General features: G+C 58.3%; 10 protein-coding genes across 10 annotated transcripts; all 10 read right to left on the reverse strand.

Moving 5' to 3' along the window:
* Positions 1–2,479: 2,479 nt before the first annotated feature.
* Positions 2,480–2,902, reverse strand: JKF63_04695 (uncharacterized protein; the record flags this gene model as incomplete). Its single annotated transcript, XM_067900673.1, has 1 exon — positions 2,480–2,902. One exon carries the CDS (start codon positions 2,900–2,902, stop codon positions 2,480–2,482), a length of 423 nt encoding a protein of 140 aa, XP_067756694.1.
* A 1,015-nt stretch (positions 2,903–3,917) lies between these two features.
* Positions 3,918–4,490, reverse strand: JKF63_04696 (uncharacterized protein; the record flags this gene model as incomplete). The annotated part of the gene is made up of 1 exon (XM_067900674.1): positions 3,918–4,490. One exon carries the CDS (start codon positions 4,488–4,490, stop codon positions 3,918–3,920), a length of 573 nt encoding a protein of 190 aa, XP_067756695.1.
* A 1,139-nt stretch (positions 4,491–5,629) lies between these two features.
* JKF63_04697 (uncharacterized protein) lies at positions 5,630–6,634 on the reverse strand (the record flags this gene model as incomplete). Its single annotated transcript, XM_067900675.1, has 1 exon — positions 5,630–6,634. One exon carries the CDS (start codon positions 6,632–6,634, stop codon positions 5,630–5,632), a length of 1,005 nt encoding a protein of 334 aa, XP_067756696.1.
* A 618-nt stretch (positions 6,635–7,252) lies between these two features.
* Positions 7,253–8,347, reverse strand: JKF63_04698 (uncharacterized protein; the record flags this gene model as incomplete). Its single annotated transcript, XM_067900676.1, has 1 exon — positions 7,253–8,347. One exon carries the CDS (start codon positions 8,345–8,347, stop codon positions 7,253–7,255), a length of 1,095 nt encoding a protein of 364 aa, XP_067756697.1.
* Positions 8,348–9,097: 750 nt separating this feature from the next.
* Positions 9,098–10,582, reverse strand: JKF63_04699 (uncharacterized protein; the record flags this gene model as incomplete). Its single annotated transcript, XM_067900677.1, has 1 exon — positions 9,098–10,582. The coding sequence occupies one exon, from the start codon at positions 10,580–10,582 to the stop codon at positions 9,098–9,100; it is 1,485 nt and encodes a 494-aa protein (XP_067756698.1).
* A 941-nt stretch (positions 10,583–11,523) lies between these two features.
* On the reverse strand, positions 11,524–12,216 carry JKF63_04700 (uncharacterized protein; the record flags this gene model as incomplete). The annotated part of the gene is made up of 1 exon (XM_067900678.1): positions 11,524–12,216. The coding sequence occupies one exon, from the start codon at positions 12,214–12,216 to the stop codon at positions 11,524–11,526; it is 693 nt and encodes a 230-aa protein (XP_067756699.1).
* Positions 12,217–13,074: 858 nt separating this feature from the next.
* Positions 13,075–15,069, reverse strand: JKF63_04701 (uncharacterized protein; the record flags this gene model as incomplete). The annotated part of the gene is made up of 1 exon (XM_067900679.1): positions 13,075–15,069. One exon carries the CDS (start codon positions 15,067–15,069, stop codon positions 13,075–13,077), a length of 1,995 nt encoding a protein of 664 aa, XP_067756700.1.
* Positions 15,070–15,995: 926 nt separating this feature from the next.
* Positions 15,996–19,172, reverse strand: JKF63_04702 (uncharacterized protein; the record flags this gene model as incomplete). The annotated part of the gene is made up of 1 exon (XM_067900680.1): positions 15,996–19,172. The coding sequence occupies one exon, from the start codon at positions 19,170–19,172 to the stop codon at positions 15,996–15,998; it is 3,177 nt and encodes a 1,058-aa protein (XP_067756701.1).
* Positions 19,173–20,456: 1,284 nt separating this feature from the next.
* On the reverse strand, positions 20,457–20,777 carry JKF63_04703 (uncharacterized protein; the record flags this gene model as incomplete). The annotated part of the gene is made up of 1 exon (XM_067900681.1): positions 20,457–20,777. One exon carries the CDS (start codon positions 20,775–20,777, stop codon positions 20,457–20,459), a length of 321 nt encoding a protein of 106 aa, XP_067756702.1.
* Positions 20,778–21,324: 547 nt separating this feature from the next.
* On the reverse strand, positions 21,325–24,504 carry JKF63_04704 (uncharacterized protein; the record flags this gene model as incomplete). The annotated part of the gene is made up of 1 exon (XM_067900682.1): positions 21,325–24,504. The coding sequence occupies one exon, from the start codon at positions 24,502–24,504 to the stop codon at positions 21,325–21,327; it is 3,180 nt and encodes a 1,059-aa protein (XP_067756703.1).
* Positions 24,505–24,947: the final 443 nt, after the last annotated feature.

The raw sequence follows: 24,947 nt of genomic DNA on the forward strand, positions 1-24,947 counted from the left end.
CAGGTTGTACTCAACAAGTTGAGACAAAGCACACAGATGTATAGATATATTACAATCAGACACACACACCTCGGTGTTCAGAGAGATGTTCTTGTAGTGACCTCTAGCAGCAGCAACAGTGGGCTTGTCAATTAGAAGGATGAGGGCGGAGGAAGGGGGAAGACGACATGGTGGTTTGACGGTGCGAGTGCCTCTCTCCCACTTCTCTCCCTCTTTTTTTTTTCCGCTGTCCAGTGACATGAGGCGAATCATACACGTCAGATTATTCGTATGGGGCCCCCCATCTCCTTTAGCTGAAGGGCTGCCAGTGCCATCCGCTGGTTTGGCTGCTTCACATGAGTCTTGTACGCCTGGCGTACTGCCAACCAACGCTCTTGCAAGGCTTCATGGCGCTGCACGTTGGCGCGCGCGAGCACCGCCACGTCGATAGTCTCAACAGGTGTCTCTACCTCAAGCGAAGGGGCAGCGTTGCACCCCAGCATTGCCCCCGCCCGCTGCCAGACCTGTTGCTCCGCCTCCGAAGTGACCGTATGGGAGGGCTGATAAGTGAGGAGGCAACACGCAGCCGCGCCCCAAGGCGGATGTCCGCCACCCCACCGTCATGGACACCGTGCACGTTGCAGAGACTCTCCACGTAGTGCTGCAGTCTGTTCAACTGATGATGCGCGCCTTCGACGGTTTTCATTGTGGCGACAATTGCATTCCACAACGTCTGCAAGGTCACACGCGATGCGCTATAGCAAAGCGTCCAGAGAGCTTTTATTGGACCTTTGGTGCGTCGCCTGTGGCCGTGTCCGCGTTTTTTTTTTCGGGGCGTGGAGGTGAAATGGCAGACCTAGCTGGTCCGACTGTGAAAGGCGGCAGCACACTGCTGTCTTGCGTCACCCAACCGAATACGATCCCTTCCTCAGCTGCATGAGCCTCCCACTCATCGGCCGGTGGAAGGGGGTGGGCAGAGACGGGGGGTGTTGTGGCATGATCGCCCAACGCCTCGCTCAGCGTATGTGCCCCTGCGGGCGTGGTTGGGTGTGCAGTCACCAACTTGTAGACTTCATCGGGAAAACGCACTTGGGAGGCGCAGGTCTATATGTGACGTTCATTCCGTAGCCGTAGGCAGCCTCAGCGCGGTTCGGCGGCGGCGCTGTACAAGGTTGTCGCTACTACGGCCATAGGTGTCAGAGGTCACTGCACGGTACTTGGAGAGAAGCGCCGCGTCTGACGCTGTTGCCCCCCGCTAAGCATCAGATCTTCTTGTCGAGCGGTGAACCTGGCTTTTACGCGGATCAACTGCTCCTGCAGGCGCCGCAAACATTCCTGCAGTGGCGCCCCCATGTCCACGAGGACGAGGGATGGAGGGGGGGGCAGTCGCTGCCGGCATTGTAGAGTCCATTTGGCTCAACTTCGTATACACTGCGTGGATTCTTTAGAGTATGTGCATGGTGTAAGGTCCATAGAAGACGAGGGAGAAAGGAGGGGGGGGGGCTTGATGAGTGGAACGCGCTAATAGACCACACACGCGAATAGAAACCTTTACACAGCGAGCTGCATGCGCACCGCTCCCTACAAGACCCCCCCTCGCACCATGCCATCAAAACGAGCATGTGAGGTGAGTGAGCGAGAGTGTGTTGACAACGGGAAATGCCAAAGGAAAAGCGGAGGCGCTCAGTGTCCTCCTGTGTTATTGAGGGCCAAGGGTTGGGGTTGGGGGGGGGGGATGCACGAAGGGTGAAGATGGAGACCTACACGCCCACACGCCTGCGCAGCAGTCTGGGGGGAAGAGGTACGTACTCTCCCTGGAGGTGGTTACTCGCCTGTTTAACCCCCACCCCCACCTCTCGCCTCCTCCTCACCACCTTCACTCCACACAGTTTCCCCCTCAACTGAGAGGACAGCGAGATACGCTGTTCCCGTTCATTTTGAGGAAAAGGGGAGGGGCCAATAAAGGATAGGACAGGGACACTCACGACAGACGCCAAAAGCATCAGAGGAGCAATGCAACCCCAGCACCGGCACCAGTACGCATACAAGGATAAGAGAGAAGCTTCGAATGGGTGTGTGTGTGTGTGGGGGGGGGGGGGAGGGGGGGGAGGGGGGGGCGTCTAGTGTGAGAGTGCTAGTGTGATAGACAGACAGCTGGGTGTACATGTGTGCATCAATCAGTGCGAACCTCCTCGCTCAAAAAAAAATAAAACACCACCATCACTCGTTTTCCTCCACGTCCTCTTCTCCCCCCCCCTCCCTCCCCCTCCATCGGTTCCCCTAAAAGGAAGCGCTCACATGAACCAAAGCGTTCTATCCTGGCATTATGCCCGCCCCCCCCCCCCCTCTCCCCGCAACAGGCTGACGAGCACACAGTGCAACCATGTGGTTTACAAGTCTCACACGCTCTGCGTTACATGTCGATGGGAGTGGGGGTGGGGGGGAGGGCGACAGAGTTGTCTGTACGCAAATGCAGCCCCCTCTCGTTTTGCTCCTTCTTTTAAAAGTTGTATCCGTCATCCGCCTCGTTGCTTCCATCCTCCATGCTGGTGGCGAGCGACATGCCTGCTGCGATGAAGCACAGCCCGCTGATAAGTATAAGAGAGAGCGCCGATCCACAAATCACGGAGTTGTGGTAGAGTACCAGCGCCAGCCCTGGTCCCGACACGAGCAGCATGCCGCCAATGAAGAGACCAATTGCGTTGAAGGCATCGAGCGGCTCATCGTCGTCGTCGCCGCCGAAGTCGTCTCTGTCGGCGCTGCGGCCACATAAAAAGAAAGGGACAGGTGCGAAGCAGTAGAGCACAAGGCTCATCAACGGCCACGCATTGCGCTTCGCCACAGCAGTGCAGCTCATTACGAAGAAGAAGAAGCCCATGACCAGGCAAAAGGCCGACAACACAAGCGAGCGAAGTCCGGCCATGGCCACCTGTGTTGGAGAAAGAGGGAGATGTGGGGGTATAAATAAGTGAGCCTTCTGTCACAGGGACTGACCTTGAGCTCTGTCCCCAATGGCAAACACACACAGACACACACACACACAGGGTGAGCAGTACTAGCGACTTTCTAGTGGGACAGCAGAAGTCGTTGGGCGAGTAACTGTACGTGATTCAGACTCGCTGAAGTTGCATCCACGTAGACACGCCGATGAGGCAAAACAATCAAGATTGGGGTTCTTTGTTTGTTGGGGGGGGGGGAGGAGGGCTATGAAGAATAGTAATGCAGGGAGCGGGAGAAAAAAAAAGGGTGTGTGAACTATTGCGTTGATGTGAACATATGGAGGGTCTTGTACTTGTGGTGGTAATAGCTTCATATATTTAGAGCGAGAGAGGGGATCGGAAAGAGGCGATTATGCCAAGCACCGAATCAACATGGGAGCCCAAGACAGCCAAGAAGAGGCAATCCACAAGAGAGGTGGACGAGTGTCTTTCCTGGGGAGGGGGCGTGTGAGGCGGGAGCTCAAAAACGTGCGGCTGCATTTTTTTCCCCTCCACCTCTTCAACAGTCCGTGATAAGAATTCTCAGTACTGTCGGTATACCTTCGGACGTGTGTGCGCGCACACCCGCATCTTCTTGCGTAATGTCATCCCCCCCCATACACACACACACCCCCATACACACACACACACATAGGGGGTACTAAAGTGGGTGCTACTCTTGTGTACGTGTGTGTGTATATATTTAAGCATGTGGAGGATAAAAACGTGCTCGTCACTCATTCGTCTCCACCCCCCCTCCCCCCTTCGCCTTTCCCCCATCCCAGTTTCGTGTGCACTGTGCGCTTTCTGTAGCCTTCGAAAGAGGAGAAGGGGGGAAGGAGGGGAGGGGAGGGGAGGGGAGAGGGGAGAGGGGAGGCGCACATGGCCAGACCGCTGGAGGCGTTGTAGAGCGGCGTGTGTATATGAAAGGAGAACATGACTTTTCCATCAACACCCGCTTCACTTTGGCGTCGGTGGAGCTCCCCCTGCAATCTCGAGGATGTTCGACGCCGTGTAGTCAAGGAAGGCTTTCTTGGCGCGGCCGCTGCGTAACTTCTTCGCTGTTTGCACCACGCTGAGCCCCATCAACAGCGATCGATTTTCGCCGTGGCGACGTATGCGATGTGCTATAGTGCTCGCGAGGAGGTTCGTGAGCGGGTGGTCGCGGAGGCCCAGCAGAACCGTGAACTCGAGCGACGGTGTCTCCTCCTCGTACATGAAGGCAGCGGGCCCGAGAGCCGGCGCGTCGTAGCGAAGAAGAACGCCAGGCGCACAGGTTTCCTCTTCTGTCACGAAGAGAAGCAAGTAATCGACGAAGCAGCGGATCGAGAGGTGCAGCACAAGACAGGTGCTTCCATCGGCGACCTCCGCTGACACCGCTGCCTCTGCAGACGGTAGCGAGCTGGGGTCGGGGAAGCAGAAGGTAATGCTACGCTGGCGAAGGGCTGGCTCCATCTCGACAGTGGGGTGATGTTGTCTAGCGGCGGGGGAAGACATGATTGCCTCCGACGGATCGCTGACACTTGAACTCATTCTCTCAGTGTGTTGCGGCTACGGTGAAGTGACTATACCTGTGGTTGAGACCTTCTCTTGGCTACGAGCCAGGGGGCTATCCATGCGCACACAGAGGAAGAGCGCCAAGTATAAAGAAAGGATGGCAGAAAGAGAAAAAAACGTGAGAGGCGAATAGCGACTGCGCGATGATTACGGGGAACTTGAGGTGTGAGTGTGAGGCGTTCGACCTCGCTCCCCCCGTTGGACGTCGGTGATGCGTGAAGATGACCCTCCCCGCTGGTGCATCACGAGTGTGCACACGGGCGTTACGCTCCGCAGACAGCAAGAAAGAAAAGAGAGACGGTGTCTACTCCCCACTTCCCTCCTTCCTTTCCACTGACTTGCGAAGAGCACCGTGTTGTTTGTCCTTGTGCTACAGATGCGCTTAGTAAGGACCGCAACAAAGAAAGAGAGGGGTGCCACCATGTCCTTCGGGGGGAGGGAGGAAAGCAAATGAGAGTCAGAGAGACTCTACACACACACACACACACACGCGTAGGTACAGACAGAAGCGTTCGTGTGGTGATCTTCTGTTATCAGCGCACACCGTTTGCCCATTTCCCGCTAACTATTCATTTTATTTTTTGTTCTTCGGTGTACGTGTGTGCAATCGTGGTGATGGTGGTGTGGGAGTGACTCATGTAGAGAAAGAGAACGAGGTGAATGGGGTTTGACGCGCCCGTATGAGTGGTTTGGGGCGTATCAATGTGCACCCTGATGTGCGCAGGCGCGAGGATGGCCAACATCCTTCACTAGCCCCCTCACGCACACACGCACACACACACGCGCGAAAGTTACATAAAACAAATCCAGAAAAAAAATGCACTTCAACATGTGAAGACTCGCAGAAGACAAGGAAAACAGCCGGTCGCAGATGGGGCATGCAAAACTTGGAGCGCATGATGACATATACGCGCACTTGCAAGCACGCAGGCAGAGACACCGTTAAAGTGAGTCTCAACGACGTGTGTGCAAGCGTGGTGGTGGTGGCAGGGGGAAGGAGGGAGGGAGGGGAGGGAACTGATGGCGAAAAAAAAAAAACAAGGGCGGTGAGTTGACAAAGCGGAGGGACCACGTCAATTCGTGGCATGCGCCCACATCAGAAGCACAATGTAGCCTCACCGCTGGCAGAGGGGAATGAGGGCATCACAGAGGGCCGACTCGATCGACTTAGACCCCTCATACCGCACGAGAACCGGCGCGCTATCGTCGCCACCCTTTGTGTAGATCAGCACCCATTCTTTGTAGCTTTGCAGCATGTTCGCCACGACCGCGTCGCAGCGGTACTCGTGCAAGTTGCGGATTGCCTTGCACTTCATGGCCTCCTCAGACGTCTCCAGTTTGAATGACACGATAAATGGCTGCTTTGCGTTTGGCTCCGCGCGGTGCAGCCATTCGTCGTGCACTAGCAAGAGAACCTTCGGCACGTTGGAGAGCTGCAGCGTCAGCCCATTCCCTCCGCTGATCTTCTTTGTTGACATTTTGTGGAGCGGCACATAGTAGTCTGAGACAGCCGCCGCGGCAAAGAACAAGCACGGCCGTTGTTGCAGCATCTGTGGTACGGCGGCGCTGCATAAAGTACGCGAGACAACCTCCAGGAGAAAGATGTACTCGACCACAGTGTCGAAGGGGATGTAGTGAACAAGACCCTTCGTGTGGCGATAAAGCTCTGCGGCGCGCTGCACCTCGGCTTTCTGCGCTGCTGCCAAGGTGGGCTCAGTGCCCGCTGCCGATGCCGAGTTCCTGCTGGCAGCACTGAACGCGGATGGGGGTGCTACAGCGTCAAAGAGGTCCTCGGTGGCCAGTGTGTCGAGTACGCGTCGAAAAGGCATCACGGCGGTGCGGTGGTGAAGCAGCACGCACGCCCACCCACGCTCCGCGAGGGTCTCGACAAAGTACGCGCCCCGTCCACCACTGCTGAAGTTTGTAATGAAGCGCACGGCGTTCACCTCGAGAGGCACGGTGGTGCCACCGCTTGTGATGTAGGCAATACCAGGGCAGTCGGGATAGGAACGAGTCACATTCTCAAGGAATGCGAGGAGTGTGTCTTTGTGGGCCGACAGCCGGGCCTGGGCCTCGGCTGGCATGTTCTCAGCGTAAAACTTCTCCACATTTTCCTGCATCTTGGAGGGGTGGTGGTGGTGGCTGCGTTGCTGTGAACAGGACAGAAGTTGCGACGCTCCTGCAGAGGCTTGTGTGAGGGGAGCCAATGGAAAGCAGACAGAGGGGGAGGGATGGAGGGGGAGGGAGGTGGAGGGAGGGGGAGGGAGGGGGAGGGATGGAAGGATGGAGGGAGGGAGGGAGGGAGGGAGGGGGGGAGGTGGAGGGAGGGAGGGATGGAGGGAGGGGGTTATCGATGAGAATGGTGTGTATGATACCTGCCAAGGCGTGTGCATGGGTGGATTGACCTACGGGGAGTACCACCCACGTGTTGCACAGGGCGGTCGAGGCTCTCGCGAGCTTTCTTTCTCCACAAGTCGCGTAACACACGCGGTGTGGAGGGGGGAGGGGTGGTGGTGGCAAAAGGAGCGCGAGGGGAGTGACACATCCTCTCTGGCGCTTTGATATCCCCCCCCCCCCGGCTGGGAGGTGTGTGTGTGTGTGTGTGTGGGGAGGGGGTCATTCATTCAAATAACTTCACTTGGGCTACGGGAGAAAAAGCTTGTGCACCGACGAAAGGGGGGGGGCACAATCACTATGCGCTCCCCCACCCACCCACCCACACTAGCCAATGCGAGCTTTCACGCATCATCACTAATTTCTGCCTGCAGCTCCTCGCACAGCTCTTCGATGGCGGCGCGAAGCCACTCCTGGCGGTGGACGATGGCTGCCACAGCACCTGACCAGTCTGCACATCGTGACGAGACATCAGACGGCGCGTAACGGGCAATGATGGATACGCCGCCTTTGCCTGCGTCCGTTGCAGGCAGCGCCACCAGTTCTGTGTCCACGCTTGCATTTTTCTCCCCGACCCGGTCGTCTTTTCTGTTCGCCGAATGGCCAGAGGTGCTGCCGACGTCCTCTAAGGAGCAGCGACACGCTACAAAGTGCAAGTGGGTGTAATAGCGCGGAGGGATAAGGCGATATAGGGCGCAGCGCTCCACATCGTGCACGCGTAGGGTTGGCATAGTAGGACCCGGGCCCGGCGCAGAGGGGACTGGAGGGCTTTGCGCGATGCGCGCCGAGGGCTCCTTCACCAACTCGCACGGCTCGTCGTCGTCACTGCTGCCCGGCTTGAAGAGGGATCGGATGCCCGTCGATCTCCTCCTGCGCCTCGGCATCTCTGCCTTCGTCGTTTCGCTAACCGTCTGAACGCCTTCTGCAGTTTTCAAGGACCCGCTCTCAGACTCGAGGCACACATTTGGCGTGCAGTGCTCAACTAGTTGATTTGCCAAAGACAGCGTCACAGCGTAATGCTCACGCTCCAGCTCTTGCAGGCGATCAATCCATGCAGCCAGCGCCATCGCGCTAGACGCAAAAGAAGAGGCCGAAAGCAGTGCCGAGCTCGTCCGGCATTTGATGTCCGCTGGATCCGCAGACTCTTCGGCGTTTGAGGGAGAAGCGGTGCTGTTCTGCGGCTGTTCCGTCTTGTCTGCCGTCTCCGTCAGCTCCGCCTGCAACTGACGCAGCTGTGTGCTAATACGCTGGAATTCTGGCAAGATGATACCCTGGATGTTGTGCTGCAGCTCTGTGGCGGTGATGTCGCCGGTGATGGCGCGGTGGAAGAGCGATGTCCAGTGCTGGTACGTAGTACTCCGATCTCGCTGCAACCGGAGGGCCGCAACGGCTTTGACCGTATGACTCCCCCCCGCCGCCGCCGCTGCCGCCGCCGCCATTTACAGGACCCACACCTCGCTGATATTCCAGTTCACAAACGAATACTAAAGAGACAAACCGCACGGTTAGGGGCTGCTGACAGACGCCTCCGGTATGATGTGTGGGCCGAGTGCACGTGAACGTGGACCCTGATTTGTTTTTCCCATGAGAGAGAGATGCACGGGGGGAGGGGGGGTGGAGGCGTGTGGAAAGGTGGGGAAGAGGATTGTGCGATTTGAGACGCGAATGATCAACGCCAAAAAAAAAACTCTTCACTTTTTTTTTTACATGAGACGTTTGTACTGCGTTGGATGAGCGGCTTCCGTTCCCGAAGCGGTGGCGGCTGTGATTCACTTGCCTCTCGAAGAGCTCAAACATCGTCTATGTGTTTTGCTGAGTGCTCTGGTAAAAGCACAGTAAGGCATAGCGAACAGACAAACCCAAGAGAGCGCAGGGGGGAAGGGGAGAGGGGGTGGGGTGGGGGCTGGGCTGGTGTGCACGTTGGCCACACCAGCACCCCAACACAACCCCCACGCGGTCTCGCACAGACGGACACTGACCCGTCAAGAAACAAACATCAAATGCACATTGACGCTATACATAACGGAGGTCACGCACAAACACACACACACACACACTTCGAGAGAGGCGGTGATGGTGGTGGTGGTGGTGGCGGGGGGGAAGAGGGAAAGAAGACAACGAATGCAACGAGCAACGCTACTAGTGACCTTCTCGCCTGTCCTCTAGATTCTTTAACGAAGCAAGACACCTTACAGCGTGCCGCTGCTCATCCACGCCAGCTGCGCACGAATGTCACTGCAGACGAGGTGCAGGTAGCCCTTGCCACCATAGGCGTGTGTGAGATAGTAGTCGCCGCGCGCGAAGCCCATGGCGATTCGGGCAGCGTCAATGAGCTCCTGATCCCCCGTCTCTATCGCCGCGGCAAAACTCTCGTCGAAGCACTGGAGGGCGCAGTCTTCCTGGCCGCGGCTACGATACGCCTCTCCGAGTTGCATGGTGGCGATGCAAAGCTCCCGTGGTGCCCCGAGTTCTTTCGCCAGCCTCAGCGCATCCTGCAGGGTGGTAGATGCCTCTATCTTGAGCCCTAGCCGCTCTGCCAGATCGGCCACACGCAACGTTGCGTGGCATTCCTGCTCCTTCAACTCATGCACCTGCGCCACAGTGCGGTAGTTGCGCTGGTACCTGAGGGCCAGCGGCAGATCTCCGCGCGCCTCACTCACGTCACCGAGGGCCGAGTAAGCGGCACCCTCATCATAGCCGCTCTTACTACGCTCCGCGGCTTCGGCAGCCTTCGCATAGTGCCGTGCCGCCGTGACAGGATCGTGGAACTTCACAGCGTCGCCCAGGGCTTGATGAACCCGAAAGAGGCAGCAGCTTGCTAAGTACATGGCTGCCTCGTCGCGGAGAGCGACGGCGAGGCTGTACATGGCTCCGTAGAGAGCGGCGGCCTCTTCCAAGTGCCCCTGTCGTTCCTGAAACATAGCGTAGGCTTTCCGGGCCTTCTGCTCGAGGGTGCGATCGAGCGACTCCGTCATATACTGCAGCGCAGTCGAGTGGCACCACTGAGCCTCGGCGTAGTCGCCTTCGCTCTCGAAATAATTTGCAAGCTGATGGCAATGGGTGAGCACTGACGCAAACTCGCTCTGCCGACGCAGTGTTTCAACGGCAGACAACTGCTGCTGCACCCACGCAAGGCGGTCATCTGGGATGCTAAAGAACTTTCGCGACAGCGTGTCTACGCAGACGGGATCTCGGTGAGCGAGATCGAAGAGATGCATGTACGTCTGCACGCATCCTTCCGCCAGCGCTTCGCAGCAAAGACGAAAGGGCACTGAGTCCCGCTCGGCGCCAATAACGACGACGGGGGCACTTGCTTCGTCGACAACTTTAGTCCTGGAGGTCTTTTGCTTTTGGGTATGGGCAGCCGCATCGGGGGTGCTCTCCAGCGAAGCACGGAGGTTTAGGCTGGACAATATCTCCCCTGTTCCATCTGTCTGGTCGAGAAACTGCTTCGGAAACCCACTAACGTCGGCGGTGGGGTGCGACGCTGCTGCCAACGGTACCAGGGCGGTGGGGGCGCTGCGGCGTTCGACGGCGCCTAACGGTGCAGTCCTAGAGAGAGAGCCAACGGGCCGCGATCGGGATAGGTTTGCACCACGATCACGATTGCTCGGCTTACGGAGGCCATTCGCTGCCGACGGCTTCCGCGGCAGGGGAGGTAGGGCGGGTTGCATCGGGGCGGTGGGGATTGTCTAGAGAAACGCGTGTCTGTGAGTGTGTGTGTGTGTATGTGCTTCGACCCGTCTCTCCCTCTCTCCACTTGTGGTGTCCTCCTTTCCCTCTCCCTCGCGTTCTCAGTGAAATGAGATAAAATAAAGAGAGACCGTATCTTTTCTCCCTTTTATGGGAGAATGGAGGAGGGGAGTGGGGGGGGGGGGGGGATGCGGTGATTATATATATATATATACCACGCCTCCAGAGACACTCGCCCACACACACACAGACAGTCGAGCACGCGTGTGTGTGTGTGTGTGTGATCCGTAAGGGTTATGGGTGTGTGCATGTGGTGGTGGTGAAGGAAGAGAGGCGAGGAGAAAGGAGGGAGAAGGAACGGGGGGGGGGGGGAGAAGGAGATGTAATTGAAAGGAGAAAGTGCACGAAACCCTACGCAGTAACCCAAATATGCATTCGGGGTGGGGGGGGGGGAGGGCAGGTGGGGGCTAAGGGGGAGTTCATAAGACGCCTCTATGGATCGTATTAGCATCACCTCAGGATTGCACGGAGTGAACAGAGGTCACGATCGTGCCGTGGCGAAGGCCCTTCGCCCCCCCTTCCTCATCTACCATCCTTCTTCACGCAGCAACAACACGCAGAGTGCAAAGCTCGTTATAAACATGTCTTTTTTTTTGGGGGGGGGGAGAGGTATGTGGTGCTGCGCTCTCTGTCTCTCTCCTCCCTCGGTGCAACAAGCCGATCAGTGGATATATACGTGGAGAAACATGCACAAAAGACACGCAAAGAAACCCCGACCTTGCAAACGGCCCGTCGGCAGCTACACAAGCGTGCTATGGAGCGGCCGCCCTGACAGTAAGTAGTACCAGCGACACCCAACAGCTAATTTGCTCTGTGTGCGTATCCAGATGAGCTGACGTCGCAATGTAGAGCACTACTACGTTTACTCAGAGGAAGGGTGATCCGACAAACGCCGAGGGGGTGATGTGCGCAGGCGCTTGCGCAGTCGTTCCAGTAGCTCCTTACCCTCGGCTGTAACGGTGTTCGGCAGGCCCAGCTCCCGCCCGGCGCGCACGAAGAAGCCCACGTCGCCGTAGCCGGTGAGGACCCCAGCCCTGCCACGCCAGCGAGTTGCCGGAGGGTCAGTGGGCAACTCCGGGAGACGGCCGGCGCGGCTCCATCGCTGTGATGTCAGGATGTAGGCGTGCACCTTCAAATACGTGCATTCGTACGGCTGCTCCTCAACACACCGCTTCACCTCCCGGAAAAGAGGGGGCAGTAGCGCGTCCACTACACTATCACCGCCGCTGCTCCCCTGCACGGTGGACTCACCAACGGTAGCCTTCAGATCCGCACCACTCGAGTGGTTGGCTGTTCCTGCGGCGGCGACCGAAGTGAACGGCGCCGCGGAGGAGGGTGGCAGGTTGTACTCCACGAAGCAGTGTCCTCGACTTGCGCCATTGGTGGGGTTTGTGTAGAGCCGCGTGGTCACCGGAGCCGCTGAGGGGTACACATCCGTGAGGTAGCGCTGAACTGCCAGCTCACTTGTGTACCACGGGAAACCCGATATGACCAGTACATTAGGTGTCAAGCCGGCTGCACTGCCGTGTGTGGGCTCGAGTAGACGAGCCGCCATGATGACACGTGGGATGTGTGGAGGGCGGGAGGAGGGGAGGGGAAAGAGTTTTGAGTGAGTGTGTTCGATTCTTCTCTCATCGATGGAGTTGGAGTGGTGGTGGTGGAGGGGGAGAGAGAGGTGAGGTGAGGTGAGGAGTCTTGCGCGCAGACCTTCCACAGAGAGAGAGAGCAGGTGTATGTGTGTGTGTGTGTGTGATAAACTCGCGGAGGTAAACACAGCTGGACTTGGGGAGGGGATAGGCGTCGTCGTCGCAATCGAAAAGGTTATAGTTGCAATAGTCGGCGCCAGGCGGGAGGGAGGGAGGGGAGGGGTAGGGAGCGTGAGAGGCAGGAGGATGGTTCCAGTGGAGACAACATAGCCGCCTCTGAAGATGCTCAACACACAACACACACACATGTATACAGACCTACAGGAGTACTGGTGTAGCAAAGATGCTTGAGCATATGCACAGCTTTATTCACTATTGCTTCTCAGCTGAGATCAAAGGGCCACAGAGCACACACACACACACAGAGACGATAGGGCTAAAGAGATGAGGGGAGAGCATGTGTTTCGGTTCCTGGTGGGGGTACGAAGGCAGCGAGGCGGGTTAGAGGGGCGAGGAGCACGGTTCCTCCAAAAGCCCCGCACTTGTTGTAGAACGGCTTTGCCTAGGTGCCCTAGTCAAGGGGCCGCTGTGCGTGTGTGTGCGCGCGCGTGCCGCCAAGAAAAGATGCACACAAACCAAAATGACTCTGCCTACGACTGCCCGGGTGGGGGAGGGGGAAGTGGGGGCCCCCTTCGAGGATCGCGAAAAGTGGGCACATAGAGAACGCATCTTGAAAACGGCAGAAATGCATTTGGCGTTTCCCGCGCTCATGACCACGCCCGCAGCGGCAGGGTCAGCTCAGCCGTCCTGAGCCCTTCCAAGACGCTGCGCGCCCTTGTATCTCCCACAAAACTACTCGTGCTGGGGCCGTTGTTCAAATTTTTCTCCATGGCTTGCACAATGGCTGCCACATCGGTGCGCGCAAAGCCGTCTTGCGCGTGCTGCAGAGCAGACGACTGCAGATCTGTCTCGTATGAAACTCCGCCCACCTCGAGCACTGCCGCTCTGCCGCAAGATAAGAGGTTTGTCAGCATTCTCGCCGTACCACGTTCCTCGATCAGGTCCATCGTGATGAGCGGACGGAGCAGCTCAAGACCTTGCCCAACGAGGTCCATGAGGGCGGTCGCGGACGATCCCTGTCCCGCAGAGTCCAGCATCCGCTCCTGGATCCCACTGAGCACAATCGCCAGCACCGAGGTACGGTGCGAGTTCCACTCCTTCCATAGCGATGGCGGAGGTTTGACGGCAGTGGCGGCACACCGCGGCACCGCACGAGACCGCGATTCGCCGTGCAGATGACGGTGCAGATGGTCCACCACGGTGCGCAACATCGACTCCATTGCCGGCAGGTGAGCTTCCGGCAGCGGCTTTCCCTTTTCCTGGACTGAAACCTCGGCCAACATCACTCGCAAGGCCACATCAGCGGGAAGTGTACAAGAGGTAGCGGCAGAGCCAGACATTGGTGTCCTCAACATCGAGGCCTCCTTCGTCGTCCACTTCCCGCGCTTCCCTGTCGACGCGGCGCGATCCTTGTTGAGGCTGGCGACAGAGGAGGCGGACGGAGTTGCCTCAAAGAGTGTCGACATAACGTCGTTGTGAACGGCGCGCAGGGCATCTCGGCAGTCCATGTGCGGCGCCCCCGCGATCACCAGCGGCAGAAAGGACAAAAAAAAGGACTCGAAAGACTCCGTGTCGACGGACTGGTACAGTCGAAGCAAGTCGTTCGCCTCGGCGGCGGCGAAGGAGGCGCGCACCACCTCTGGAATGGAGCGCTGCTGTAGGGCGACCACTCGACGATACCACACAGGGAGCGACAGCCCCCCAATCGTACTTGGCCGCACACACCGATCACCGCTGCTGCCCATCGCATTACCGTCGGCACCACCGACGTACTTCACCCACTCGGCCTCGGAGATCGAAAAAGCCAGGGGCGAGCCAGCAGAAATACCACACTGCAGTTCGAGGGCGGCTGCGTACATGACGCACGCGATAGCGTGAAGATCTCGTTCCTCCGACGCAGCCGGACCTGCGGTGGAGACGCCACTCGCGTGGAGAGCCTTCGAGCTTGCCACAAGCGCCTCGCGACACCGCTGCCACACTACCTCAGGGCCGAGGATGCGCTTTATGAACGCCTCAGCATGGCGCACAGTGGCGGCCGCGTGGCTTTTCTCGGTGGGCACTGAAGCGTCATCACCCTTAGTGCCAATGCTGCGTGGGTCAGTGTGCGACACGAAATGAGGGGTGCACACCCAAATTAGCAAGTCTCGGTACTCTGATGCACTCTGTAAACTGAGCGTACTCGCCAGCGGGAAGTGCCGGAGGAGCTCCTCGACAGAGTCCCAGTGTGAACACTGTGTTGCGCATCCCCACAGCAGCCCTACGTCCTCAGAGGAGAGATCGTCTGTGGACAGCCTCGTGATATCTCGCACCACGCCCAACTCCACATCTCGCTTCAACGACACCAGCTTAGCTGTGGTGAGGGGAAAATTCTGTACACCGCTGAGTGCCCGCCGCACCGCCCTCAGCGGCAGGAAAAGGTCTTCACTGGTCAGCACGACATCTCCACTCTGCGCCCGCTTCAAACCAGCCAAAAGGACTTCCAGAAGCTCTGCGTGTGGCACCTGCTCGTAAAGAGAGTACGTGATGAGTGTCTCCGTCACAATAAGTGGCATTGTCTGCTTGGGATCGGCCAGCATTTGACGCATGGTGCGATGTAGGAGGCGGGACAGCGGTCGCACGAGTCGAAAGGGTTGGAGGTTCATGCTTGTTCCTGTTGGAGGGACGGGGGGGGGTGATGAGTCCTCTCACACAGCGGCTTGCAATGCACACAACCTTCTGGAGGCAAAAAGTAGACGATGGCTCCCGTACTGGCCGTTGATGAATTGTGGGCCGACGGCGTGTGTACGCGTTGAGTGTGATAGGGTGGGCGAAGAGGGGGACAAAAAGAGAGAGAGGTTTGACATCACACACACACACACAAATACGCACATACGCACAGGGCAGGGAGCAAAGGGAGGAGGAGGGGGAGGGGGGGAGAGGGGGAGGGGGGCGCACGACGCAAAGGGGGCCTCCGCTACCCACATCAATCGAAATGTTAGTGTCTTACGCCCACACCCTCGCTCATCTTCTTCCAGTTGAAACCATGTCTCCATTTCCCCGTTTGGCACCAGAGAGTGTGTTCATCCATGTACACACGACTCGGCGGTATAGGAGGGGGAGGGGAGGGTCCAGGTGATGGTGCGCAGCGATGCGTTGCAGATGGCCACATGTGGCAGCATCGCTTCTCCTCCCCCTTTCCCAAGGCACCCTCTCCGCGCAGCCCTGTGTCCACACCCCGTACCGCAGAATGCCCGGAGCTGCAAACTGATTCATTTGTTTCAAACTGATCAACTACTGTAATGTGTTTAGGCACACAGGTGCACACGCGCGTGTGTGGGGACAGGCATCCAGATACAGGCACATACCTGCACACACCCAACGCAGGCATTACAAGGCTGCGCACATCAACACGGAACCAAATGTGAGCTACCCCCTAAGCCCCCCCCCTCCTCCTCCCCCCCTCAGACACACACACACATACCAGTATACATAGAGAAGGAAAGGTGGCGGCGATGTTTCCCAGGCACAAACGACAGAGGCTCTAAGGTCCTCCCCCTTTCCTGTGCGTGTGTGTGTGTGTGTGTGGGGGTTAGCGACCGGACCGACGCGTTGCCGTTGCGCGACGGGAGGAGGGTAGTGCACCCCCGCCAGAGGATGTTGAAGAAGCAGCAGTGCTGCGTGTTCTCTTGAACGGCCCCGGAGGGTTGCAGCCGCTGCGGTTGCGATTTGCAGGCATCGCTGTAAGTGCCACGCTGCTGCGCAGTGATGAAAGCCGTGTACTCTGGAGCTGATGCTTCTGCGGCGACGATACGGAGATAGTCCCTCTAAAGCCCTGCAGCGTGTGTTCACTAACAGAGCTGCGCTCCAGAGCCTCTTCCTTACTTGGCGAGTCTGTGAAGGAGCAAAGCGGTGCAGTCGCTGGTGACTCGTACGCTAGCGGAGCCGCTGGCTGTGACATCGGTGCGGGGGCCCCCGGCTGTAGGTTGCTTGAACCAGCGCCCCATGCGCTCATCATGCGGCCTATAGCAGGTGAGCTCGCCGCGGAGGACGACGACGTTGTGTTGCCACACGCCGCCACTGTGACAGAGGAGGCGCCGACGGCGCTTGACGAGAGTGGGTCCAAGAACTGGAGGCTGAAGGTGGCGCTGCTGCGCTGCACATTGCGCACGATAACGTCCAGCGCTGCCTCAGTGTGAGCAGGAGCGTGCGGACGGGGGAAGGCGTGGGTGGCGTGTCGAACCACTTCTGCACACGCGTCACGTACGGCCAACTGGATTGGCGCCGCCTCGGCCAAGGGCGGCATTTTGGACTTCAGTTGGAGTCGATCGATAAAGCTTGCCCGTACTTCATGCACATCGCGCTCGCCGGCCGCCTCGACTCTTGCCAGCTGCTTCAGGTTAGAGTCGAGTTCACTGCGGAGCCGTTCACACACCTCTTGTATTCCGCGCCGCCTCTTGGACTCCGCCCGCTCCGCGTGCTCTCTGTAGTCTGCTAAGAGCTGCAGACATTCACTAAGCATTGCGGCAACGGCCTCGTTCAGGCGGTGCACAGTTTGGAGACACTGTGCATCATATTGCCCCAGCACAGTGGACCACGCTGGCGGTGTTACAGGGGTGCTCGTCGCTGTCGATATGAGCGCCGGCGCCGAGACGTCCACTACAGGGGCTGTCATCGTCGAGGCACAGTGCTCGCCGCTGCCGTCTTGTGTCGCAGCATCAGTGAGAAGGGGTTGCGGAAACGGTGGAAGCGGTGGAAGCGGACCGCCGCCCAGGGGCGGAGACGACGGTGGCGCAGCACCGCTCTCTCGAAGGGTATTCGTTGATCTACTGTTGCTTATAAGGCAGCGGCGAGGGTCGTTGGTGGCCACGGTGCCACCACCACCCTGCCGAGAACGGCCGGCGCGGCGCATCGGACTTATCGACGTCGATTGTGCACCTGAGGTAACGCTGCCACGCTGGAGAGATGACGCGGTGCTACCGCGTGCGGAGTAAGGGGCGGCGGCGGCGGCGATGGCTCGAAACGGGTGAGAGCCCGCAGCAGTTGCCGCAGCTGTCCGAGAAGGAGATCCAGTTGGGGCGGGGGTTGCGACTGTACGACCAGCTATGGTCTGCAACAACGGTTGGGGCCCGCCTCCTCCTCCGAGGGCTTGAGAGGGGGGCGGAGTGGAGGTGCGCCGCTCTGGCGCGGTTGCCGCAACGGCGTTGAGGGCGCAGCAGGAGGCGTGCTCGTCTGTTCTATGCCGCCCCAACTCTTCCTCATCTGCCACAATCGATGCGGAAGGTCCGTCATTTTGCGGACAAAAAGTGGGGGAGAGACGCGACGGCGGCAAACCGGTAGGCAGGGGTCCCTCCAGTGCGGTGAGCAGCTCAGTGCGCCACGCGTTCAGACGCGCGTAGTTGTCCGCAAAAGAGTTCTGCACCGAATCTTTGGCCTCTGCGACCCCGCTTCGCACCATCCGTTGGAGTGCGGCGGCCTGGTACTCGAAACGCTTCAGCGCTTCGTGGTATATCTCCTTGAAGTTCTGCAGCTCTGCCTCCTTGTCCTCCAACAACGCCTCCAGCATTTTCACTTGCGACTCCCATATGTGCCGCCGCGCGTCGCTGCTTTGGCGGTCCTGCATGAGCTGTTCTATTGCTTCCTTGAGCTGGTCGTACGACTCTGACATCTCCTGCGTCTGCTCATGTTCCTCTTTCGTTACGTAGTACCCACCTCGCTCACTCACTCGTTCCTGCAGGCGGTTGCGCAGCTTCTGGTTCTCGACCTCCATCGAGCGCAGCCGAACGAGCAGCTTTTCCCGTTCCGTATTGGCGGCGTTGCGGATGCTGCGAGCCTTGACGGCGTAAAGCAGCGTCGACTTGGTCTCCTCGATATCGCGGCCAACGGACGAGATACAGGCGATCATGAGAGTCCGGGCGGTGCCGCCAATGGAGTCCTGAAGCAGTTCTGTGAGCTTTGAGTCGCGGTATGGTACGTGGGTGGGCCGCGTCGCCTCGTTTGTGTTTGACAGAGCCAAGAAGACGCTCTTCAAGGCCAGGAGTGACCTGTTGATTTTCCCGGCCTCGCCAGCCGCCACGCCGGAGGCCTGCGACTTCTTCAGACTCTCCGAGCCCGCCAGGTCGATCATGAAGAGATGCGCCACATCCGTCTGCTCGGTGAACGCGCTGTACTCCTCCATGTCAAAGATGAACACGACATGCGAGCGGCTGCTGCGCTCGTTCATCAGCGTCGCCGCCGTGTGGCGCCACGCCAGGCCGCGCTGGATCGTCTCGATGGCGTCGTTGACTCTGCATAGCGTCGCCTTGTGTGTGAAGCGGGGGAAGCCGGAGATGAGTGTCACCTCCTCCTCCCCATTCGGACTGAGCATGTCCGTGAGCCGCTCGTTATAAATCTCGATCATGGACAGCGTCAGCGCGCACTGGGCGCCGTCCGTGATCTTCTGCTGCACATGGTCCAACATGTCCGCCACGACTTTGTACACGAGGCCGTGCTCACCGTCCTCGCTGCCGAGCATGGTGTACGTCTTGCCGGTGCCGGTCTGGCCGTAGACCATAATTGTGCCATTCATGCCCTCCTTCACGCACTGCAAGATTGGTCTACATGCCTGGAAGACGTCCTCTTGCGTCGACGTCGGAGGAAAGGTGAAGTCCGGGTCATACGTCTTGGAGTCAAGGAGGATGCGGCGGCTCTGAATGTCGAGGCCACCGGCGGGGCGCTCCTGCCCAAAGAGAGGGCGGCAGCGCACCGCCACCTTGATGCTAGAAGACATGGCTTTGAGCGCGCTCCCCTCCTCGCTGATGCGGAAGGGGGGGGGGTCTATAACTTGGGGAGAGGTGGGCGATGGGAGCGGCGTGCAGGTGCAGGTACAAGTAGCTGTCGAGGGGGGAGGGTACGTGTTCGGGTGTGGTGTGGGCACCGATCACAAAAAAAAAACCTTCAGAGACGGCCAGAAACAGTAAAACGAGGGCCGAGGATGATTCTGGAGAGTAAAACGATCGACAATATATATAGAGAAGTCCACTGCACACACGCGAACAAAAGAAGCGCTGCTCAGTATCAACAACGACGCAAAACGGTTTGTGTGGTTGTGTGACACATAAGGAGAGGGAGAAAGAGAGCAGCAGGGATTCCTGACAAGCGGAGTTCTTCTCGTCGGATGGTTTTATTCGGTGTCAGTTCTGTGGCGAGGGATGATCGTTTGAGGGGGGGGGGGGGGGGGTAGCGGCGGGTGCGCTGCTCTGTCTGTATTTGTCTATCTAGGAGCGAGAAAGGGAGATTGTTTAATCTAAAGTGCTTCAACAGAATGTGGTTTATGGGGATACACTGGCACACAGACACGCACACACACACACAGACACAGATGTAGTGTCTGTGTGTCGTGTCCTACGTATGACCCCCTTTGTGCTCGCGGTGGAGAGGTATATCTGTGTGAATAAACGTGATGATGCGTCAGTAACGCTAAAGGGGCGAGGATGGAGGACAACAAGAAGAGCGAGTTCGTGCGAGTGTCTCTCTCTCTCTGAAAAAGGCGCAACACAGAGTGCACACAAAGCGAGACACACACACACACACGCACACACACGTGAAGCTCTGCTGGCGTCTGTACACGTGAGTGTGCGAGTTCCAGACTACGCCCTCCCGTCGCCACATATACATACAGAGCGAAAAGGGAGAGGGGGGGGGGGCGAAGAGGAGAGAAAAAAAAAAGAGGTAGAGAAAGAGAGAGAAGTAAAGTTCGAGGGGGGTATATTGGCACGCACATGACCATAGACCGCTCCCTTCCTCCTCGAGCACCCAAATGTGTCTGTAGTCTCTACTCCACCAACGAAGAACGTCACATTTTTTTTTCCATTGGAGAAGAGGTGGGGGGGGGGGGGGAGTGAGGGGCCCCAAAGAAAAGAGGACAAATACCCATACATACGTAAGCACGAACATGTGTTCGCGTGAAGAGGGCGAGATGTCAACCCTCTCCACGATTCTAAAGGTAGGGGAGGGGGGAGGGATGCCGCCCCTACCTTTTTGGTGCCTTACCCATTCGCCGGTGTCATTGCCACTAACGGATCACCACAAAACTCTTCGCCGGCGGCGTAGCCGTTGCGTCCGCACCGTCTCCCTGAGGCGTCATCCCCGTGCAGTCCTCCACATCCACAGACTCCACCTTCGCCTTTGGGGGTCCGGTGTGGCACCACTTCACCAGCGCCTCAACCTGGTCCTTCGTTCCCTCCGCCGAGATCTCGACACGGCCGTCGGGCAAGTTGCGTACAAAACCTGCTACGCCCAGCTTCGCTGCCTCCAGTGCCGTGTACTTGCGGTAGAAAACACCCTGCACATGGCCGCTCACGAAGATGCGATACTGGACGAGAGACTCACTCATGACACTGACAACGGCTTGATGCCGCGTGTATGTGTGTGCGTGGCAGTGCCTGCTTGCGTGATCAGTACAGCTTTTGGGTTTGTGGTGAAGCGTTCGGTGACCTGTGAAATCAAGTCGAGCAACAGCCAAAAGAAAAACAGAGGGGCGAGAGGCAAGGTAGCCTTGAGTTGGTCATCTGGGTGAGAAAAAATGAGTGGGGGAGGGAGGGAGGAAGAGCCCCCCCCTCACTCACTCACTCACGCTTTCTTTTAACGTTGCACCGCTGATGGATCCTGTGCGGCTCTGCATGACAAAGGTACACGCAGTACACAGCCCCGCCTTGAATCCTGCTGTTTTCGGTTCGTCGTCGTGAACAGGAGGAAGACACATGAGGCGATGGAGAGATGCTCCAAGTCCCCTAGACGCGCAACCCTCACCTCAATGGACTCACCGACACAGAAACTCTTTGGGTGCCCCTCTTCAGAGCATCACTTCGAACACAAACAAACAGACACAAAGAGAAAAAAGAAGTCATCAACAGGGACCAAAAAAAGTACGCAAGAGTGCGCTACACCTCTGTATCGATCGCCTGGATGGAGGCGTGAATGAGTCCCTGCAGACTGAGTGCCTCACTTCTCAGCTTGGCGGCTCCACTTTTGTCGTTGACTGCGTCGGGGTGGGTGAGCAGCACTTCACAGATGCGATTTATCTTGGTTTTCATCCGCTGCTCCAATATGGTGCGGAGGGCACGGTGATCCCTCTCGTAGCTCATGACTTTCCTCCTCAGCGTCGCCACCTCGACTGCGTCTGGAGCAGAAACCGCGGATGATTTCCAGTGGGTTGTGTTGCCTGTCGTCTCCCGCTCTGCCTGCGTGATCCCGCCCTGCTGCTGTTGCTGCTCAGCCTTCCTCAGCTCCTTCTCCCCTGCCTGCGCATCGCGCAACTTTGTCTCTGGATCTGATGCACTCGGAGCACCTGAATGAACAACATCAGCACCAGGGAATAGAGCTGGCAGATGCGCCAGTGCCCCCTGAAGACGCACCCTCTCCTCCACTTCCTGCAGGCGTTGCCACACATGGCTGACAGCAGACCGCCGACTTGTGTCAGATGACGCAGTAGCCTCCGAAGACACTGTCTCAAGCGCATGCTGCACCTCCACTCGGAGGCGGTCGATCTCGCGGCTAAGCCGCGCTCGCTCCTTTGTGTCGGTGTGAAGGGCTTCTCGCACCTCGTCGATCGTGTTCATGTAGGCTTTTCGGCGCGAGTCCCACTCAGCTCGTATGACACCCAGGAGCGTATCTATACCGGCGTCATCATCACCACCGCTTCGGTGATGCACCAGCAGCCGCAATTCCTCCTTGGCGATGTGTGCCTTGTCCTCGCTGTTGCGCAGTTGAAGGGTCAGTGCTGCTATGGTGGAGCGTAACTGCGCCACTTGCGTGGTGTAGTGCGCATGCACAATCGAATCGGCACGCTGCTGCAAGACGCGAGCTAGCTCCGCGTCGCCGAACAGACGGCTCTCACTTGCTTCACTTCTACCTGTGCCAGAGGCAGCAGCTGAGGCGGTGTCCTTCCGGCCTTGCAGCATGACCAGCTCCACAGCGAGCTCCTCCGCCGTAACAGTGTGGCTCGGCTGCAAGAAAGATCGGTACCTTGGCAACTCACAAGCCCGCAGGCCTGACTCCATCGACGGCGTCAGCACGCGTCTTTGGTAAATGTAGTCTGCCGCCTGCGTCTCACTCGCGCTCCCGACGAGCTGAAGGTCCACAACGGACATTACAGTCGAGGATCGCGGCGACGAGGCGGCCCGTCGCCCTGTTTCACCCTGCTGCACCGCCAGCTCTAGTTTCTCCTCTAGCTTCTGCACATGCTTATCGTACGCGTCCACTTTTTCTTGGAGCAGCAGGATCGTCTCGTCCCGGTCATTCAGTCGGGCAGTGAGGCCCAGCATGATGTCGCGTTGCTTCAGCAGCAGGTGCTTGTAGCGCTCCACCTGCTCCTTGTCTTCCTCAACGGCCTGACGATCCCGGTCCAGCTCGAGAAAACGCTCCGCGTACTCCTGGCTGGTGCGCGGGTTGCCTTCCATGCCACCTTCACGCACGATGGCTTCGAGTTCACGTATGCGATTCTCTAGCCCCTGCCGAATATGCCTCTCTCTGTGATGTGCCGCCGATGACTCCTCAAGCGCTGTAAGGGCGGTCTGCCGAGCCGCTTCTGCGTGCCTTCGGTCCTCCTCCAGCTCAGAGAGCAGCAGCTGTGTTCCATCGGAGTCTGTGGGTCTATTATTGCTTCCGTTGCCTCTATCCGTGCCTTCCTGCAGCTGCAACCGCAGTCGCCGCAGTTCCTGCTCGTAGGCTCTCAGCAGTGTTGTCTGGTCCATGGCCTCGTTCACCACCGCGTGGGATTGAATATTCTTGGCGCGGTTTGCGAACGTGAGCGTGGAGAGCGACTCCGCGTAGGACTCCAGTGCTGGAGAGATGCACGCGATTAACGTCGTCTTGCAGTTACCGCCGAGTGAGTCGCGTAACGCGCTCGTCAGGGCGGAGTTGCGGAACGGGATGTGTCGCTGTGCTCGCCGGCCATGTGTGACAGATTTTGCAGCCAAGGCGGCAATGACGTTGCCGAGCTCGTGTAGCGACTTGTTGATGCTCTTCGTTTCTTCCAGCCGCTGTCCCGTGACCCCGGAAAGGCGTATCTTTTCACTGCCGGCCAAGTCGACAATGTTGAGTTTGCCGAAGCGGTACGAATGCGGGTTCGCCTCGTCACCTTCCACCGCCTCCACGAGAATTGTGAAGATGGCATGCGAGCGGGAAGAGAGCTCACTCAGCCTCGTGGCACTCGTGGCCCGCAGCGCTGTGCCCTTGGCGATGAGCCCGTAAACGTCCTCCGGGGTGCGTACGATCCACTCCGACAAGCCATCAACGTAGACGCCGCGCTGGGGTGTGTGGCGCACACTGAGGCCGCTACTACTACGGCTTGCGCCGCCGCTGTTCCCGGTACTGAAAGCTGTACTCGGTGGCCCCAGCAAATCCGAGATGACTTCGTTGTAGATTTGCATGTAGGACGCCTGCACAAGGAAGCGAGGTCCCTCGTTCGTGTGGCGCCTCTCTTGGATATACTCAAAAACGCTTTCGACAGCGCGAGGGATGATGCCACGCTCCTCCTCGTTGGTGAAGCCCTCCATCGTGTAGGTTTTGCCTGTACCAGTCTGTCCGTACGCCATTAGCGTGGCGTTGTAGCCCTCTAGCACCGATAGCACCGCTGGCCGTGCGCTCAGTTCGTACACCTCTTCCTGGGTTGCGTCGGCCCCGTAGACGCGATCGAATGTGTAGCTCTGGCGCGAGTACACCGCCCCGCGGCCATCCTCGATTTCTAGAGCGTCGCAGAGCGTGATTGAGTTGGCGTGCCCTGGTTCTATCTGAACCACGTCGACAAAAGATCGACCGCAGTGTAGTTCACGTGGCAGGGGTGGGCGCACCCGCACTGCCACTCTGAGGTTGTCGTGCGTGTTGGTAACGCCGGCATCGGTGCTGAGGTTGGCGTCGTCCAAGTGCTGCTGCGACACCGAGCCAGCCGTGAGGGGGGGTGAAGACCTCTGTAGATGCGGTTGTACCTCACTAGACACAGAAGCCGTGTACGGGCTACTTTCGGTGAAGCTGCTGTCCAGCTGACTTATCATAGACAGCGACGCGCCGCGGTCGCTCTGACGACGGACATTGAAGCTCGAAGACTGCCGTTGCGAGTACATGATAGGGTAAAGACAATGGGACGACGAGGAAGGGGAAGCGAGATGGCTCAGGGGTGCAGACGGGAAGATGGAGAAGGGATGGGGGGGAACCTTCGTGATAGCCAGCGCACCGCCTCCCTTCTCCAGCACGTCTAATGTTAATAGGTGTGGGTGTGTTGGAAGTGATGGTACGACTTCTTGTGCATGAACCACCCCTCCCCTTCGCCCTCACTAGGGAACGCAGCGGGTGACACAGCCAAGAATGGGGGAGGAGAAAAAAACAGATGCAGAGCGCAATATGATGCACGTGTGTGGCGGGAGAGGGAGGAGAGAGTGCAAATGAAACATGATGGAATATACGAACTCATCGTATGTGTGGCGGCGCATAACATTTGGAAAAACAGAAAAGAGGTGCAGGCGTTCCTCGCATCACGTGGCAGGGGGTGGTGGTGCACCAGCAAGAC

The sequence above is a fragment of the Porcisia hertigi genome, chromosome 25, assembly GCF_017918235.1.
Source record: "Porcisia hertigi strain C119 chromosome 25, whole genome shotgun sequence".
In the NCBI taxonomy this organism is placed as follows: Eukaryota; Euglenozoa; class Kinetoplastea; order Trypanosomatida; family Trypanosomatidae; genus Porcisia; species Porcisia hertigi.